The sequence below is a fragment of the Peromyscus maniculatus genome, chromosome 2 (assembly GCF_049852395.1).
Source record: "Peromyscus maniculatus bairdii isolate BWxNUB_F1_BW_parent chromosome 2, HU_Pman_BW_mat_3.1, whole genome shotgun sequence".
Taxonomy (NCBI): Eukaryota; Metazoa; Chordata; class Mammalia; order Rodentia; family Cricetidae; genus Peromyscus; species Peromyscus maniculatus.
Genome location: NC_134853.1, coordinates 14,351,807 through 14,368,655, shown reverse-complemented (window position 1 = coordinate 14,368,655; position 16,849 = coordinate 14,351,807). Strand labels below are relative to the sequence as shown.

Genomic DNA, 16,849 nt, shown 5'->3' with positions numbered 1-16,849 from the left:
CAAAGGGTTGGTTCTGTCTGACACAAACCAGACTCAGAAATCATGCTCATTCCATATTAAACCGGGATCCGTATATTCTACACACACACACACACACACACACACACACACACACACACACACACACACTCAGGTGACTGAATATTATGATAGTTTTCAATTATATTTTCAAAATTTCTGACTTAGATTGCAACAGCAATATTAGCACAGCTTAAAACGTAAAGATTCTTAGAATGGGTAGAGCTTTGGCTATACTTTTATTCTTTGCATGCATAGGATGAATAAATGAAACATTAGGTGAATATTTCTTCCACAGTAAATGTTGATCAGTAAAAATCTGGGAAGTGTTCTAAAACATTCTTCATGCACTATAACATTATAAAAATTCTGGAACCCACGTTTCAGCCCTGTTTTCTATATATAGTCTCTACACCAGTATAGTTTTAAATAATTAAAGTAAGCTGCCTGCAGAGGCTCCCAAAAAAGATTTTTGAAAGGAAGTCTTTACAATTTCTCATTTCATGTAAAGTTGAATGGTACATCAAGACCTTCACAGGTCACAGTAAACTGTAGCTGGGCCCATATGTGGTCAACTGGAATTCTTTATCGCCTTCAAGGTGTTTGGTGAAGGCTTCATTGCAAAATAAAACTATGAAATAAAATCCATAATCATACTATTGCATTTTCTTTCTGGTGCACCTAAATTACTGAAAGAAAGTTATCAGTTACCACTTTTCACTTCATAACACGTCCTGAAATAACTATCTATAATACAAGAAAATGAAAGGCTCGGTGCCCCTGCTCATTCCAAGTACGTTAAGTGGTGGAATTTTTTTTTAAAGAAAAACAAACAAATAAAACCAGGATCCAAAAATTATGAAAGCTTGTTTATCATAAATGTACACTGTCTTTTTTAATCTTGAAGCTGTTGCTACCACTGCTAGGTTGGTTTTTTGTTTTCTTCCCTCCCTTTGTTTTTAAACGAATGTTGTCCTCAGACAGGATTAAAATGGATGAAAAGGGAGAAAAAGTGAAAGAAGTGGGAACAAAGCAAAATCTGAAGCCATGGTTACACCACCAGGAAAAAGAGAAGATAAGGAACCAAAGCTGGCTCTTCCCTAGTCAGTCCTCGTGAATAAACCATCAGGCTGGAGCTATTGTTCGCGGTGTAGAGCTGGCCAGGGACACTTCCTTGGAGATGCTCTGGCATCCCTCCGACCAAGACGCGGCAGAAATGGAAGGAAGGCTACCCAGGAATGCCCAAGGTGTGTGTCGGGAGCTCGCAGGAGGCGGGGCGAGTCCTGAGGGGCCAGCAGGGGCTGGCGACCCGGACCTCGCGAACATTAACCGAGAATACACTTTGCAAAGATAATAAAACCTGACCAGAGACGCTGACTCCCCAAAGGAGACTCGGGGGTCACGAAGGACCCGGTAATGGTGGGAAGGCCTTGCAGGAGAGAGGACGAGGGGCTCCCGACCCCGCGGGGAAGCCGCGGACCGTGCGCCGCTGGCAGCCCGTGGTCACCGCTCCGGCCCCGGCATCAGCGGGCGCGGGGACCTCGGCGCAGTGCCGTCCGGCCGCACTCGCCCCGGGAGCCGCGGCCCCTGTCGCCCCGACCCGCTCGAGCCCCGCGGCCGCATCCCCCGGCATCTCACCTTCCAGCCCCTCCATGGCGCACCGCCTCGGGCTCCTCCGGCAGCGCCCGCCGCCGCCGCCGCCCAGCTCTGGCTGTAGCAACCCAGCCGCGCCTCCCACACGCTAACATCCAGCTCTCCCATTGGCCCACGCTAGCTGGGGCGGGGCTACGGAGGGCGGGGCTACGGAGGGCGGGGCCGCGCCTCCGGCGGTCTCCAGGGAGAACGCTCCCTACACCAGGTTTTTCCAGCCGCCCTCCCTGGGAGCAGCCGCGGCTTCACTCGGCGTTCCTGAGATCCTGCCACGCCTTTGTTCCACTCCAGCACCCTTTACCCCCCACCACCACCACCTTGTTTTCCTGCCTAGAATACCTCTGCACCTCTGGAGCTCCTCATCTCCAGTCAATACAAGGATGTCTTTTTGCGGTCCCTAGGAACGGAGTGGCTCTTGTAGCAATCTAAAGGAGCCTAGGTCCCACATCCTCCAGGGTTCTCTATTTAGTCAAACATCCCCCGGACTTGCTCTGCAGACACAACTCCCCCCACCCCCCACCCTTTTTTTTTTTTTTAACAGACACAGACAATGTCTCCTAGAGAGATTTATTTTCTGTCTGGGGTTGTGAAACTGAGGCTGTGCAAAACTTTGAAAACCATTTCCTCAGCGTAAAAATCTGGGCCCAAAATTAGAAGTGAAACTTTTGCGCTCACACAACCTTCCCCTGCCCAGCAGGGCACTTACATTCAGTCTGCTCTCCTTAGAACTAAGCAAGTTCTACATCTCATCAAAACAAGGCTGTACTGAGGAGTTGAAACTGGGAAGCCAGCCTACCAGAGGCACAAGGAGGCCTGCTTCTGTCAGAACCAAAACGTGGGGGTGAAGAAGACTCAAAAGGAACTACAACCATTGTAATGGTTTTGCTTCACAAGTTAACACATTTTCCTCCAGACTACAGCTTTTTGAAAATATGCTTAGCAATAATAAGCCCTGTTTGCTGATTCCAAGGTATGTACTGGTAAGTTACCACTATTATTTTGTCCTTTACAAATCTTATATTACTTTCTTGTTGATCTGTCCAATTCAAAGGTTATCCTATCTTAATTCTGTATACATTTAATAAACCGAGAACTCTCGGGTTTTGTTTTTATACAAGTAAACCCCAAGGAGGACTGTCTTTGAGAAGTGCATTTGAATGCGGTAGAGTCCTCTCTTGTGTAGAATTATGCAGCAAACCTCCCCTTCGGGAATTGTCTCATGAGTCCTTCCCTGGTTCTACTCTGGCCCTTCCTCACTTCTGAGTTTCTAAACCAGGACAGCCTGGTGACCACCACACAGGCAACTTAGCAAGGCTATGCGTCTTTTTCTTCCTCCTTCCTCCTTTTGTGCTTCTAAAACAAAATCAGATGGGGTTGGGGCAGCTTTACAAGAATACCAATGGCAGAAAAATACACATAAAGAAAATATAAAATTAAAGAAGCCACTTATTTGCAAATTGCAAGTGTTTCACCTGAAGTTAAGACAAATATTTAGGTGATTGGATACAAACCTTATGACCATAAAATCTACAGTAACATTAATTACAATAATAAAAATAGCAACAACAACAAAGGACATTGTGAGGCAGGCCAGTCGACTTAGGGAAAAGCACTTAGTGTACAAACCTGGCCTTGTGAGCCTGCTCTCCAGAGCCGGCAGTGGAGAGAACCAACTCCTAGGTTGTCCTCTGACCTGCACATATGAGAGCCATGGCACATGTGCATGTGTATTTACACACATCACCATACAGCACATTAATAATAAAAAGGAAAAAAAAAACATATAGCATGTGAAGTATGTTTTGCCCCTCATGCATCCATAAATTCAAAATCTGCAAAACAGGTCTACAGAGTACATCCTACAATCTTCAGTTTTCAAAATTAAAATCTTCATCTTCCAGATGCCTCAGCGATTAATGTTTTGTCAATATTTGTGCCAGAATGACTAGTAGAGCCTGGATTTAGTCTCTGCTGGGTGTAACACTGAAGCCTACCATGATATCCTATGTGTCTCTCTCCCCTGCCTTGTCTCCTTCCTGCAGCAAATAAGAACTCAAACTTTCAGACGTGTGGCTGAATACACATTTGGATAGACGCTCCTATAGTGGAGCTTAATTCTAAAATCATGTTTGCCAGTCTCCTCTGCAGTGCTGGACGACCAGAACTTTTATGTTACAGCCATCTTACCTCCTGAGGCTATCCCCTGGTACCAGCTCCAACATAAAGAAGACACAGTCCTCCCTGATTGCCTGTGTTCCTCTCCCTGCCCCCTGAAAGCCTGCATTGTGAATATCTTCCTTCTTGGCACATACCTCTGATGTAACGTCTTTGAAGTCCATTGCTGTTTCCTCGTGCATTCATTTAGCAAACATTTATTGATTACCTTTTAGGCCTCAGGCTCACTTTTCTACTAACCAGATACAAAAGTGAATGCTTCAGCTTTTTTCTCTTATGATTCTAAGCTGTAATCTGTATTCTATTTTAGCTACCAAGTGATGTTAGTAAGTAGCTGATAATGGGACTTTTCTCATTTTCTTACCACACAAAAGGGGAAAATAAGTTAGAAAAATATTTGTCTGCCCTGATCCAGACCCCCAAAGTAGGAAGTAGATGAAATAGATATTCTACTGTGTCTTATCACTTCAAATCTATGACTTAGTCACTTCATATTGTGTCCCCGTCCGTCACATTCACTGGAGCTGTTACACTGCCCTTCTTCAGTTTCCGTGGAACTCAGTCAGCTACACATAGCTTTGTGTTTGGAAGCTCCAGCTTTCTGTTGGATCTCACACAAAGTTCAAGTTCCTTTTCAAAAGCCAGCCTTTGGTTCTCATTCAGATCGTTTGCACAGTGCAGCTGAATGAGATTCTGAATCTCAGTGAGAAAACACAGCTTCGTTTAATCAGCTTCACTCTGGAGGGCATTTCTCTCATCTGTGGCAACATGGTGAATGACCTGCAGTTTGGTGTTCAAGAAATAATGTATGCATTAGGCAATCATAAGCAAATGATATATTTCAGTATTTAATCAAAAGAAACATGGTACTTATAAGTGCGGGGAGGGGGCTGTTGTAGACTAAAGATGCAAATTTTGAACTGGGTAAGGTTTCTTTGATTTTGAAGTACAAGGCAAAATCCATTAAATGTTCAGGGAAAAGGAGGAATGGCTGATTATTGCACTGAACAACCAGGAATGAAAAGCTTACTGTAAGAGATGGGAATTTGTCGAGGAAAAGGGTATCCTAGGCAAGAAGACACCAAGTAAGAAAGGAAGTTTTGATAACAAGCAAGCTAAAGCCGGCTTCATCTCTTTCTGATGTACAGCTGCATCCTCCTCAGTGGACAAGAGATCCATGCCTTTCTGTTTGCAGTTAGGGAAGTATCTTTCATTCCCTTCCACTTCCTAACTTATTTCTACACAGAAAACACTGCATCTTTCAAGATCCTACTAGGATCCCACCTATCCATCTCTTGCAATCAGAACTTCAAATAGATTTAAAATTGTTACTGCAAATCTATTAGATGTTCATTGGGATCTCCCTGTGTGCACACCAGTACTCTAGGCATGCCAGGGAGTTTCAAAGTTAGCTCTCTGATCTCTGGGAAGTTCATACCAAGTAGAGGGAGTCCTGCATAAGACATGATGCAGAGCTAAGTCTTAGATGTCATGGAACAGTGTCTGAAAACAATTTGTTTCAGATACTTTTATGAATGGAAATATTTAAAAGATGTATAAGATGCAGAAGTTAAATTGTATCTTGAAGAGTATCATTGGAGAGGTAGGGACCACCAAAAACATAATGGTATAAGCCTTATTAGGAATACCATGTGAGCCTGGCACATTCTGGGAAAGAATAAAGAAACAAGGGTAGTGCGTGTATAGTGTTTATTATTGTTTAATATTTTTCTAGTAGTTCAGGCAATAGGATTTATATATTTTAATGCCAGTTACAAGGAATTGAATTAATTCTATATTCTATTATATCTTTCTAAAAATTTTGCATTCTTGTTCTTCATTCTCTTTTTAACTCTGTTAAAGTACCCTCACTATTAGACACCATTATACTACATCAAATGCTCAAAAGCAGTGGTTCTCAATCAGTGGGTCATGACCCCCCCAAACCATCATAAAGCACAGATATTTATATTCTGATTCATAACAGTAGCAAAATTACACTTATGAAGTTGCAATGAAAATAATTTTATGTTGGAGGATCACCACAGCATGAGGAACTGTATTAAAGGGTCGCAGTATCAGGAAGGTTGAGAACCACTGCTTTGAAGTCATAGAAACCTGTGTGTGTGAGTGATCTCTTCTAACATAAATGGTGCTGTTTTATGAGTTTATGATTTTAATGTATGTAAACAACATTTTACTATAGAATTCTGTTTACTTATAATTTTTATTTTTTTATTTTTCTTTGAGACAATGTCTTGTGAAGCCCTGTCTGGCCTGTAATTACTGTGTGGCTGAGGCTGGCCTTGAACGTACAGTCTTCTAAGTGCTAGGATTTTAAGTATTCATCACTACTCCCAGGTTTGATTTTAGTTTTTAATTCAAATTTTTAATGTATGTCCAGAGATTCACAAGCATGCAATACTGGGTTGCTGTTTCTGAATGATGGTTAGGAAGTTCTGATGCATGCATCACCCTTTGCCTTCCCATTGCAGAAATGCAGAACAGTCAGTTGCCTCTAACTTGCTGCTACAATGGACATCTTTGTGCATGTCCCCTTATGAACCTGGGCTCGAGTTGCTCTTGGATGCATCCCTGGGATAGATTACCAGGTCATATTTATTTCCACTAATTATGGCCAGATTGTTCTCGGCAGTGCTGTGCTGGTCAGTGTACACTATTCTCAGCTGCATGTGGAGGATCCACCTCCCTACATCTCAATAATAGCTGCCTTATCTCTAATTTGTATCCATTTTTTAATTGTTGGGCTGATTGATTCTTTATATACATGTTAATTCAGATTTGACTTTTAGTACTATCTGCTTTGACTTGTGTAGTTTAGATATTTAAGTTTAGCCAATTTATATTATTTAAAATATTTTTCCAATTTGTTCATTCTGCCTTTGATGATTCAATGAAAAGACTTCTTTTAACGAGACGTCTGTCAAATCCATCCACCTGAGTAGTCTCCTGTATGCACAGGAGGTAAATTTCAAGATCTCACTGGATGCCTGAAAGCACAAGAAATACAAAACCCAAGGATTCTTTGCTTTTTCCTTACACATCTGTATCTATGATCAATTTATTTTATAATTAGTAACTATATGAGAGAACAATAAAGGTAACAATAGGTCAGTTATTGCAATATACTCTAATGAAATTACCATAGTCTTTACTTCTATTCTGTTATTAAGTAAGAATGAGAATTGCGTGAACATAAACACTTTAATGCCATGACACTATATCTCATAATGATGATGGCCACTGGATGACTAATTGATGCATCCCACTCCATGGTGGTGTGCGCTCAACAGAGGGGTGGTTGACACCCTGGTCAGGACAGAGATAGGCAGTATTAGATTTCATTATTCAACCAGGAAAGCATAAAATTTCAGAATTCATAAAAATGTATATTTCATTTCTATAGTATTCCACTTAATATTCCAGTTGACCACAGATAATAAAATGGGTGGAAATGATGAATAAAAGAGACTATTGTATATTTTCTTCGTGATTTTTGCATTTTAATTTATATTTAATTTTATATTGACCTATAGGCTAAGAGAAAGTTTTCCTATACATTTTTCTATTAGTGTTAGAATTATCACCTTTACTAATCCATTTGGCCTTTGCTCTATCAGGAGGCCTTTGTGTATGATGTGTACTAGAAATCTAATTGTAGCTTCCTCATTATTAGAAATCAGTGTTTCTAAAATTTTCCCTAAAAAAGGAAATAAACTCAGACCAAGATTATTTAACAAGGAGCTTTGTTCTCAGTATAAAGAAGTACTCAGAGAGAATGGATATCTTTCTTGGTGAAATAAAAAAAAAAATAGGATATATGAAGTGAATAGGATGGAAGCAGTTAATGAAATTTAAGTGGTAAATATTTTTTCAATTTAATACTCATATGGGAAAGGATTCATGGAAGTTTTAGCAAACCTTCTCTTGTTTTATTTCTTTTCTTTTCTTCTCTTCTTCTGTGATAGTTTGAATGTAATTGACCCCCATAAGCTCAGAGAGAGTGGTACTGTTAGGAGGTGTGGCTTTATTAGGGTAGGTATGGCCTTGTTGGAGGAAATATGTCCCTGTGGAGGTGGGCTTTGAGCTCAAACTTCCTTATGTATGACTTTCAGTCAACTTCCTGTTGCCTTCTGATCAAGATGCAGCCAGCACCATGTCTGCCTGCCTGCCGCCATGCACCCCATCATGATGGTAAAAGACTGAACCTCAGAAACTGTAAGTCTGGGTATTTTTACTGTTTCTAAAAAGGGAAACTCTCTTAATTTAAACTATTTAAATGAACAGACATTTTTTCATTTTTAAAAATCATATGATTTTTGTAAAAAGGACAATCTTTAAACAATACAGTTTCAGTATCTGCCTTTTAATAGAAATAGATATGTGAAAATTCACCCTCAAAGCATATGATAATTACTAATATAATTGATTAGTTGGATTTGTTTAGAATTAGAATACATTAAAGTGGAAACCAAATGCTCTATATGCAAATAAAATTATATGTCATTAAGTACGTATACAGATGTAAACAACTGAAGCATACTGTTGTGAAAACTTGTTTACCACATTTTACCTTGACAATACTCTGTTCTGCTTATTTATTTCTGACTTAGAAGTATACTGAAAGTAAGAATTTGGCACATTGCCTGCCTGTAATCATATGAATCAGTTGTTTGCTGTTTCTAAGAGACCTGAGATTTCTTGAGCCTATGTACATTTGTGTTTCTTAGCAGCTAATGGACAAACAAAGCAGAAATAAGAATCTTATCTACTTATGTGCTTTCAACACATAATTTATATAGTGACATAAGAACTCTAGATAGTAAATATTGTCACTTATAGCAATTTAATTTACCTATAACTTATTGAAATCAATTTTCAAAAAATTAGAATATTTTGAAAACTATAGTGGCTATTATTCAATATTCCAAAATTACTTGAAATTTCTTTGACAGTTAGAAAGTTATTAACCCTTATTTCCTCTCTTATTATGAGCATCAATTACCTTTAGTAGCCAAGGTTATTATTGCCTCTAATGCCCCTTACTCAAAGTTGTTCCCTCAATGTTGACTAATTGCTAAGGGCTGTGGGAGCATACAGCAGGTGACAACTAGTATTTAACAGGTTGACCCACCAGACAAATAACTCCCTGATGGGAAGCCTCACTTGGCAAGGCTGTGGGGTCACTGACTATCAATAATTGGTGGCTTCTGTCTGTAATTTTTCTACTGTGCCACTACATTTCTTCCCTAAAGAGAACACTGTGAGATTTCTTCCACAGCCCATTGGTAGTATGTTTTACATCTTTTGGGCACACATATAATTGTGGATGGTCATGAAGATGATTTCTGCTTAAGCTGTATAATTCTGATGAATAGAAATAATACTAGAGTCTTTTTCATAACTGACACAAGAAAGTGACAGTATTCTCAGTCACGAAGACAGCTTTTCACACGTTTAGCTCGACCTCAGAACAAACTAGCTGCCCCTGCAGAGAATACTCAAGGACAAGTTCTCAAGTGTCTGTTAAACCAAAATCAGGCTGAAGACATTAAGACATAACTTTCCTGCAGCAGTTGGCTTTCTGCACATATGCCCAATGGTACGAGGTTCAAGGTTCAGCCAACTGCTACATGTTCTGCCAAGTATTACTAACTGGCTGGTCAATGTGACCTCCCTAGCCTGAGAAATGAGAATGAGTCAGGCCCTGAAAATGTAACATCTAATTGTCCAGAGTTTGGCTGTTGAGGAGTGAGTGTGTGAGTGAGTGTGAGTGAGCATGTGTGTGAGGTGTCTGTGTGCGCTGAGAGAGCAGGAGATGTGTGCAGAGAGGGCTGGGGAGAAGATGAGTAGCTATGTAGAAGAGAGAGCTTGTATAGCTATATAGAAAAGAGGTATAGGGGAGAGATGTGTACACAGAGGAGAGTGAGTAAGTGAGTAAAGAGTGAGTGAATGATCTAGTAGTGTGTGAAGGAATGTAGCAGAGTAGAGAGAAGAAATATGTATAGAAGAGAAATGTGGAGCTATATAAAAAATGTAACTGTGCTGGGCGGTGGTGGCACACGCCTTTAATCCCAGCACTCAGGAGGCAGAGGCAGGTGGATCTTTGTGAGTTTGAGGACAGCCTGGTCTACAGAGCGAGATCCAGGAAAGGTGCAAAGCTACACAGAGAAACCCTGTCTTGAAAAACCAAAAAACAAGTAACTGTATATAGAAATATATGGCTATGCAGGAGAGAGATGTATGTATGTAAAGGGAGATATATAGCTGTACGTAAAGAATGTAACTGTGTGGAGACAGATTTTTCAGAAAGAGATTTCTTAAGTTGAAGTAAAAGAGAAAATCATCATCAGAAAGTGTGTGTTTCCTTATTTTCCCCTCAGATAGAAAAATCTAGCCCTCACCACCTTCATTGAATTTTTTGCATACCCTGGGCTGCTGGAGGCTGGCCCTCCAGTTAGCCATAACTAATGATCAATAGCTGCTTTCTTCTCTAAGGAACCATCTTCCTCATAAGTGGTATAGCCAAACTGAAAGAGTATTGTGCCTCCCTCCCCCCCACCCCCGCATCAAAGTGGAAGTCATTGAACAATGGCTGATTGACTAGCTAGCTAGACTCAGGTGTATTAAACACAATCTTCAAGAAAGACTACATCTGCAAATATCTTCTTCTGCCCTACAGACTGAACTTACCCTTATCACTTAGAAGGAACCTTTTATTAAAAATAACTTTCACAAGACTCCTCCCTAGTTCTAGTGACTATGACCAAATACACACACACACACACACACACACACACACACACACACACACACACACACACACACACACACTGTATTTAGGATGGTGCAATGACCGCCATTGGTTTCTTCCTTGTTTGTTTGACATCTTGCTGTCTTAAAAATCTTCGAGGCTGTCCTTTACTCAATGTTCTCCTGCCTCAGTTTTCTGAGTGCTAGGATTGGAGATGTGTTGCTTAGTGATGTTATCACATGCTACTCTGATCTATGAGCAGCTGTAATCTTGGTATTAGACTCTAAAATTTGCCCTAATGTGGGATGATGTCTTGCATTAAAACTCTTTGCTCCTAGATCTTTCATTGGATTGATTGTGACTACATAGCCTATCAACTATCCACTCAATCATTATTAACAGTAATTCTCTACATTCTCTTAGGTCCACTATGGACTTGGGATGATTAGTTTAAGATTTCAGCTAATGACAGTAAATATTTGCTAAAATGTTCAGTAAATATGAATAAATGCCATAGTTTTCTAAACAGTTTTTTTTTAAGTAAGTAGATTTTATTTAACACATAATGGCTAAGGTATATATAACATCATGAATACCATTACCATGTAATTCCCCACAATTCTTATAACCTATTATCAGGTACTATGTCCCATTCTATGTTAAAGAGGCTAAGGTTTGTTAAGATTAAGAAATTTTATTTTGAAGACAAAGAAAATGTTAAGTTTTTACTACAAAAATGTTTTCTCATTTGAAATCCTAAAAATTTTTTGCCTTTTATTGAAAATAGATTTTTTTTCACTTGATATATCCTGTTTACAGTTTGCCCTCCCTCTGCTCCTCCCACTTCATCCCCCACCCCCCATTCAGATCCATTCTCTGCCTAGATTTAATAAAAAAAATAGGCTTCTATGGGATAATAATAAAATATAATAAGACAAAGTAAAAACTATCACATTGGAGTTGAACAAGACCAGCCAGCTCCCAAATAAATACATATCAGAAATTTCATAATAAAGATAATAGTGCTGCACCACATATTATGAGATTGGTAGGTAAACTTAATTACATTTTACAATATAGGACTGAAAGGAGGAGTGTTCAAAACTAAAATAATTTCCTAAAATAACTCCTAGTTTTCTAAAATAAAACTGGTTAGAACTCTAAGCCTGTAGCTTTGTTTTTTTATTCCTTTGTTTTTTTCATAAAAGCATTTCATTTTCTTAACAAAAAGTAAACAGATAAACTGGGTGTTAAAGTTGTAAACAGGGATGCGGGCAAGTGAACCAAGGAAAAGTGGTGGTTAGCAGATTGGTTATGCAAAACTAAGGATGTATTTTTAAAAAAAAGTCCTTATAGATCAAGTCAGTAAAATCAGTCAGTATCCCAGCAGGCAGTGCCGATAGGACTCTGTGTTAACAGTAAAACAAAACTCATCAAGAAAGAATGAAGGCATGCAGGTGGGAGGGTAATGTGGAGGGTGTCCTGGGAAGTAGAAAGGGGGTGTGGCGATGGTAGATATGATCGATGTGTGTATATCTAGATCTATCTACATAGATATGAATTATCAAAAATAAATACTTGAGAAGTCATGTTTCAAAGATACAGATTAAAAGTGTAATAATCTAAATCTTTCCTCTGAGTACTTATTCAATCAATAAACTTTTCCTTATCAGTTTGGCAAGATATAATTGTTAGTTCAAGGCTCTACTTCTCCCCCCAAAACAGGGACATAAATAGTCTCTCATTCTTTCCAGATTGGTCATTAAATTCCTAACTGAGGCTTGTTGATTCTGGCTGCAGAAGTGTTTTTAAGTAGAGTTCAAATAGTATAGCGTTAACATTTTCTATTTCCAGATTGCAAAACAGTAAGCATACTTGGATTTAGGCTTGAGTATGTAGAAAACACACATGGAGTCTTAATATTAGGAACTTCAAGTACTTTTTATGTATATTTCTATTTATTTATATTTCTAAAATATCCTACTCCTCCTACCATAGCAAGAAATTTAAAGTGAATTAAATTTTGCTTTCAAATTAAAAAGATTGATCATATACAAGTGGACACGAGAAGCCAAATTGGAAAGCAGCATGTTATAATTCTGTTAGAGCATGTGCTTGTTCTCTTTACACAGCACGAAACTGTTCAGAACCACTTTATGCTTCTTGAGAAACAACAACAAAGAAATAACAAAATTACTTTCACTTTCCAGCTGAGTAATGACCTCTATGCCGAGTAATTGTCTGAAGGCTGCTAGGAAATTGCAGGACTGCCACAGCTTACACAATACAGATGTAAGCTTTCTGAAGTCGGTCTGCCCTTAGGGTGCTTATTGAAACTGACCACTGAGATCTTGGGGAAACCTTTACACTTTGTAGATTTTGTCATCTCTATCTGAACTCCCAAACACAGTTTTTGCAAAGCATCATCTTTACATATGGTACTTTGTCTTCTTCCCATGTTCCACAGCGTTCTCTATGTGGCACCCCAAACCTTTTTGCATGTATCAGAAATTTGTGAACACTTATTCTTAAGACATCATAATAAAATAGAGTACCATGTTCTATCACGCTATTGTTCCTTGTATGTGTTTATAATCATAAGGTCTCCCTGACTTGCTCTAGTAATGAAACATAACTCTTTTCCTCCCTTCCCCAGTCTGCTCTCTCTTCTTTCTTCCTCCTCTTCTTCCTACTTCTCAGCTCCTCCTGCCTGCTCTCTTCTTTCTCCTCTTCCTTCTTTACCTTTCCTCCTTTGTCCAAACTCTGTCAGTTGTCACTCTTGAGGACAGAAGCCATGCCTTTATGTTTGCTCACTGGATCCAGCACAGTGGCAGATCCTCAACGTTGGTTTACAATCATTCCAATATTATTTATGATTGCATAAATATTTATTGAAATGTCTTGAAAGGAGATAATTTGAGTAATGGATGGGGGATAGTTCAAATGCCAGGAACTCTTAATACACAGAAGCAACTGACCTACCTGTGACAAAACATTAGTACTTTGAAGGTGATCTATACTTTTCAACTTGTGCCATCAAAATGCCATGCCTCTGGGCTGGAAAGAGGCCTCAGTGGTTAGAAACAATTGTTTACAAATTACTTCTGCAAAAGACTGAGGTTTGGTTCCCAGCATCCACAATTGATGGCTCACAATCGCCTGTGCGTTCAGTTCCAGAGAATCCAATACCCTCCCTCTTCTGGCCTCCACAGACACACACACACACACACACACACACACACACGCACACGCACACGCACACGCACACACACACACACACACACAGTTGTGCTCTTTTGGTAATAACAACTGGACATTTGTTAAGTACAAGCTCTGTGCTAGGTGTGCTGCATGACGGATGGCACACAGTATCACAGCTAATCTACTTGAGAGATTGAGATAATGCATTCTCCCCTTTTGAGGGTGGAGATAATTGTGTTCCCAGAGGCAAGTGTTCACACGGTTGCACAATTTTCATTTGATAAAGCCAAGATTCCAAATTCAGTATATTGACTAGTAAGTACATTATGTCTGAAATATAAAGCATTGACTTGTTTAGATGCAAAAGTCTTTGTGGTAGGCCAAAGACTGGGAGAACTGATAAGTTAGTAAGTGTTTTTGTTTATTTGTTTGTTTAAACTACTCTTTTTCTTGTCATTGACATACACTCTCTGTGAGTTCAAGGTCACAGTGGAAACAGCCAGGCATGGTGTCACATACCTTTGATCCCAAGACTTGGGATCTCTTGCCTTTGCTTGAGAAAGACACATGCCTTTAATCCCAGGAAGTAATATAGCTGGACATAGAAAGGTATATAAGGCTTGAGGAAACAGGAATTTGCTCTCTTGAGGCTGAGGGCCAGGAACCAGAGGCTTTTTGGCAGCAGTTCAGCTGAGATCCATTCCAGTGAAGACTCAGAGATTTTCAGTCTGAGAAAACAAGATCAGCTGAGGATATGGCGAGGTGAGGTTGGCTGTGGCTTGTTCTGTCTCTCAGATCATTCAGACTTCACCCCAATATCTGGCACCGGGTTATTTATTAATAAGACCTTTTAAAATTCGTGTTACATCCAGGCTTTTGTACTTTATCAATTTTATATCAGCAGTGCTTCTGGAAGAACTCCACCCTACAGAGAGCAGATTAGAAAAAGTTCAGCTTCCATACTGAAGAGCTAAGTCTGTATAATAAATTTTATCCAAATATATATATATATATATATATATATATATATATATATATATATATTATTGGTTCTGTTTTTTGGAGAAAACAATTCATAATTTACATTTGAACTTTACTCAGATTTTATAAGTACTAAAAATGCTTCATGAAATATGAAGCAAAATGAAAGATTTGGGAATATTTCTGCAATTAGTTTGTGTTTAATTCAATTTTATAAAAATGGAAATCTTTAAGAAATCAGATGGTTATCATACATTATGTATATGCTGCAAGAGGGGAAATGGAAATGATGCTTGGTTGCCCCCTAGTGGTTTCTCATTAAAAATTAACTAGGAGAAATTTCAGTTACAAGAAAGAAAATTTACATGGAAACTTTCCTTTATTAAAATAGTTGAAGTTATTGGTGATATATAATTGCATTTCAGTCTTCATCATATTCCATGGTGTAAGGAAACCATTGTATAAGCAGAAAATAGAAAGAATTTTCTTTAAAGTTAATTTACTTTAAAAGGTAATAAACTTTAAAAGAAAATTTGTTAAAAGTTAATTTACTTTTCCTTTCTATAAAGCAAATGCAGTGCCACAGTAAAGCGTGTAACAGTTTGACTCTGGCTTTATGACCATTGAAAGATGATCATTAGATTTTTTTCCTATTTAAAAAATAATACATTTAGTAATAGTCTCTTTTCATTCTAATACTGTAATCAATATTGATAGTGGATTTTCTGAATTTGTGTCTTATGATTTTTTAATGAACAAATTACTCTATCATTTTATGCATGTATACTTACATTTCTCTTCCTTTTCTCATTTTTTCTTTTAATTTTTTATTGACCCTTTGTGGATTTTCCATCATGCATCCCAATCCCACTCATCTCTCTGTCCCTTCTTAACTGCCTTCTGCCCTTGCAATCCCCCCCAAATGAAATAAAAATGAAAATAATTTTTTTAATCTTGTCATAGGAGGTGTAGTGTGTCATAGTGAGTCACAGAGTATACTTTAGTCCATACATCTTTTCTTGCAAATGTTCATTTCAATGAGTCATTGATCTGTTTTGATACCTGTGGCTTCTGCTGCACTATCAATACTGGATCCTCAATGGGACTCCTCTTAGATATTCTGTTGCTGCCCTGTGTCCTGGAGATCCTGCAGCTTGGGATCTGCAGAACTAGCTCTTTCACATGCTCCAGCAGTTGACAGATGAGGTAGATGTTGCAGTGGGCTAAATCATAGACCTGTTCTGGACCTGGATGGTAGCTGAGTTGTCAGCCTGCCACCTCTGCTGAGTCCTCACCACCAGAGTGAGCTCTTCAGCACTGCCCCAACTAGCTCAACCAATGCAGACAGGAAACGAGATCCAACCAGTTCTGCTGTCATGGGCCGGCTCACCGGCACCCAAGGGCTCCATCTCCTGAGTGCTGCAGTTGGTGAGGGGCAGATCGAGCTCTCCTTCTCTCATATCCCTGAGGCCAGCTCTCCCATCTGCTACAGATGGCAAGGGGCAAGAGGAGGGGCATCTCTCTCTTGAACACACCACCCCACAACAGAGAAGTAACAGGACCAGTCTCCCTTTCCCACAGCCTCAGAGCCATCTTATCCTGGACCCTGCCATCAGAGCCAGCTCTACTGTGCTGCCCAAGCATGTCCAGGCACTCTCCTGCCCAGGCACTCAGGAGAGGGAACCCTCAGTAGAGCTAGCCCTGGTGGTATGGGTGCAGGTGAGCCAGCCCAGACGGCATGAGAACAAGAAGACTGGCCCCGTCTCTTGCTGCCGGCAACATTGGTTGAGCTAGCTGAGGCAGTTATGATGAGCTCACTCTGGTGGGCCGCCAGTGAGGGGTGGGGCCAACTCTGTGCAGCCCTTGGATGTCAATATGGTCCCAGGCGGCAGTCCAGACCAGAATATCCACATGGACTTTGGTGATAACATGGGCCATGAACATCATCACTGACCCTTGCTGCTGCTTGGCCACAGTCCCAGACACAGTCCTCAGCAGCAGCATGGGTCAACTTCACCATGGCCTCGGGTAGCTCATGGTAGCAGGCTA

The 16,849-nt window shown here is 39.8% G+C and overlaps 1 protein-coding gene and 1 long non-coding RNA gene across 5 annotated transcripts in view; one reads left to right on the top strand and one right to left on the bottom strand.

The window, feature by feature from the left end:
• The window catches only part of Zc2hc1a (zinc finger C2HC-type containing 1A), a 41,249-nt gene extending 39,468 nt beyond the window's left edge, over nucleotides 1-1,781 (bottom strand). For both annotated transcript variants that reach the window (XM_076563783.1, XM_006977893.4), the window contains exon 1: nucleotides 1,657-1,781. In XM_076563783.1, coding sequence (XP_076419898.1) covers nucleotides 1,657-1,672 — 16 coding nt within the window. In that variant the 5' untranslated portion in view covers nucleotides 1,673-1,781. The remainder of the gene's footprint in view (nucleotides 1-1,656) is intronic.
• A 59-nt stretch (nucleotides 1,782-1,840) lies between these two features.
• Nucleotides 1,841-16,849, top strand: part of LOC121827139 (uncharacterized) — a 92,102-nt gene continuing 77,093 nt past the window's right edge. For all 3 annotated transcript variants that reach the window (XR_013048952.1, XR_013048951.1, XR_013048953.1), the window contains exons 1-2: nucleotides 1,841-2,648; nucleotides 7,980-8,082. This is a non-coding gene — a long non-coding RNA (uncharacterized LOC121827139). The remainder of the gene's footprint in view (nucleotides 2,649-7,979; nucleotides 8,083-16,849) is intronic.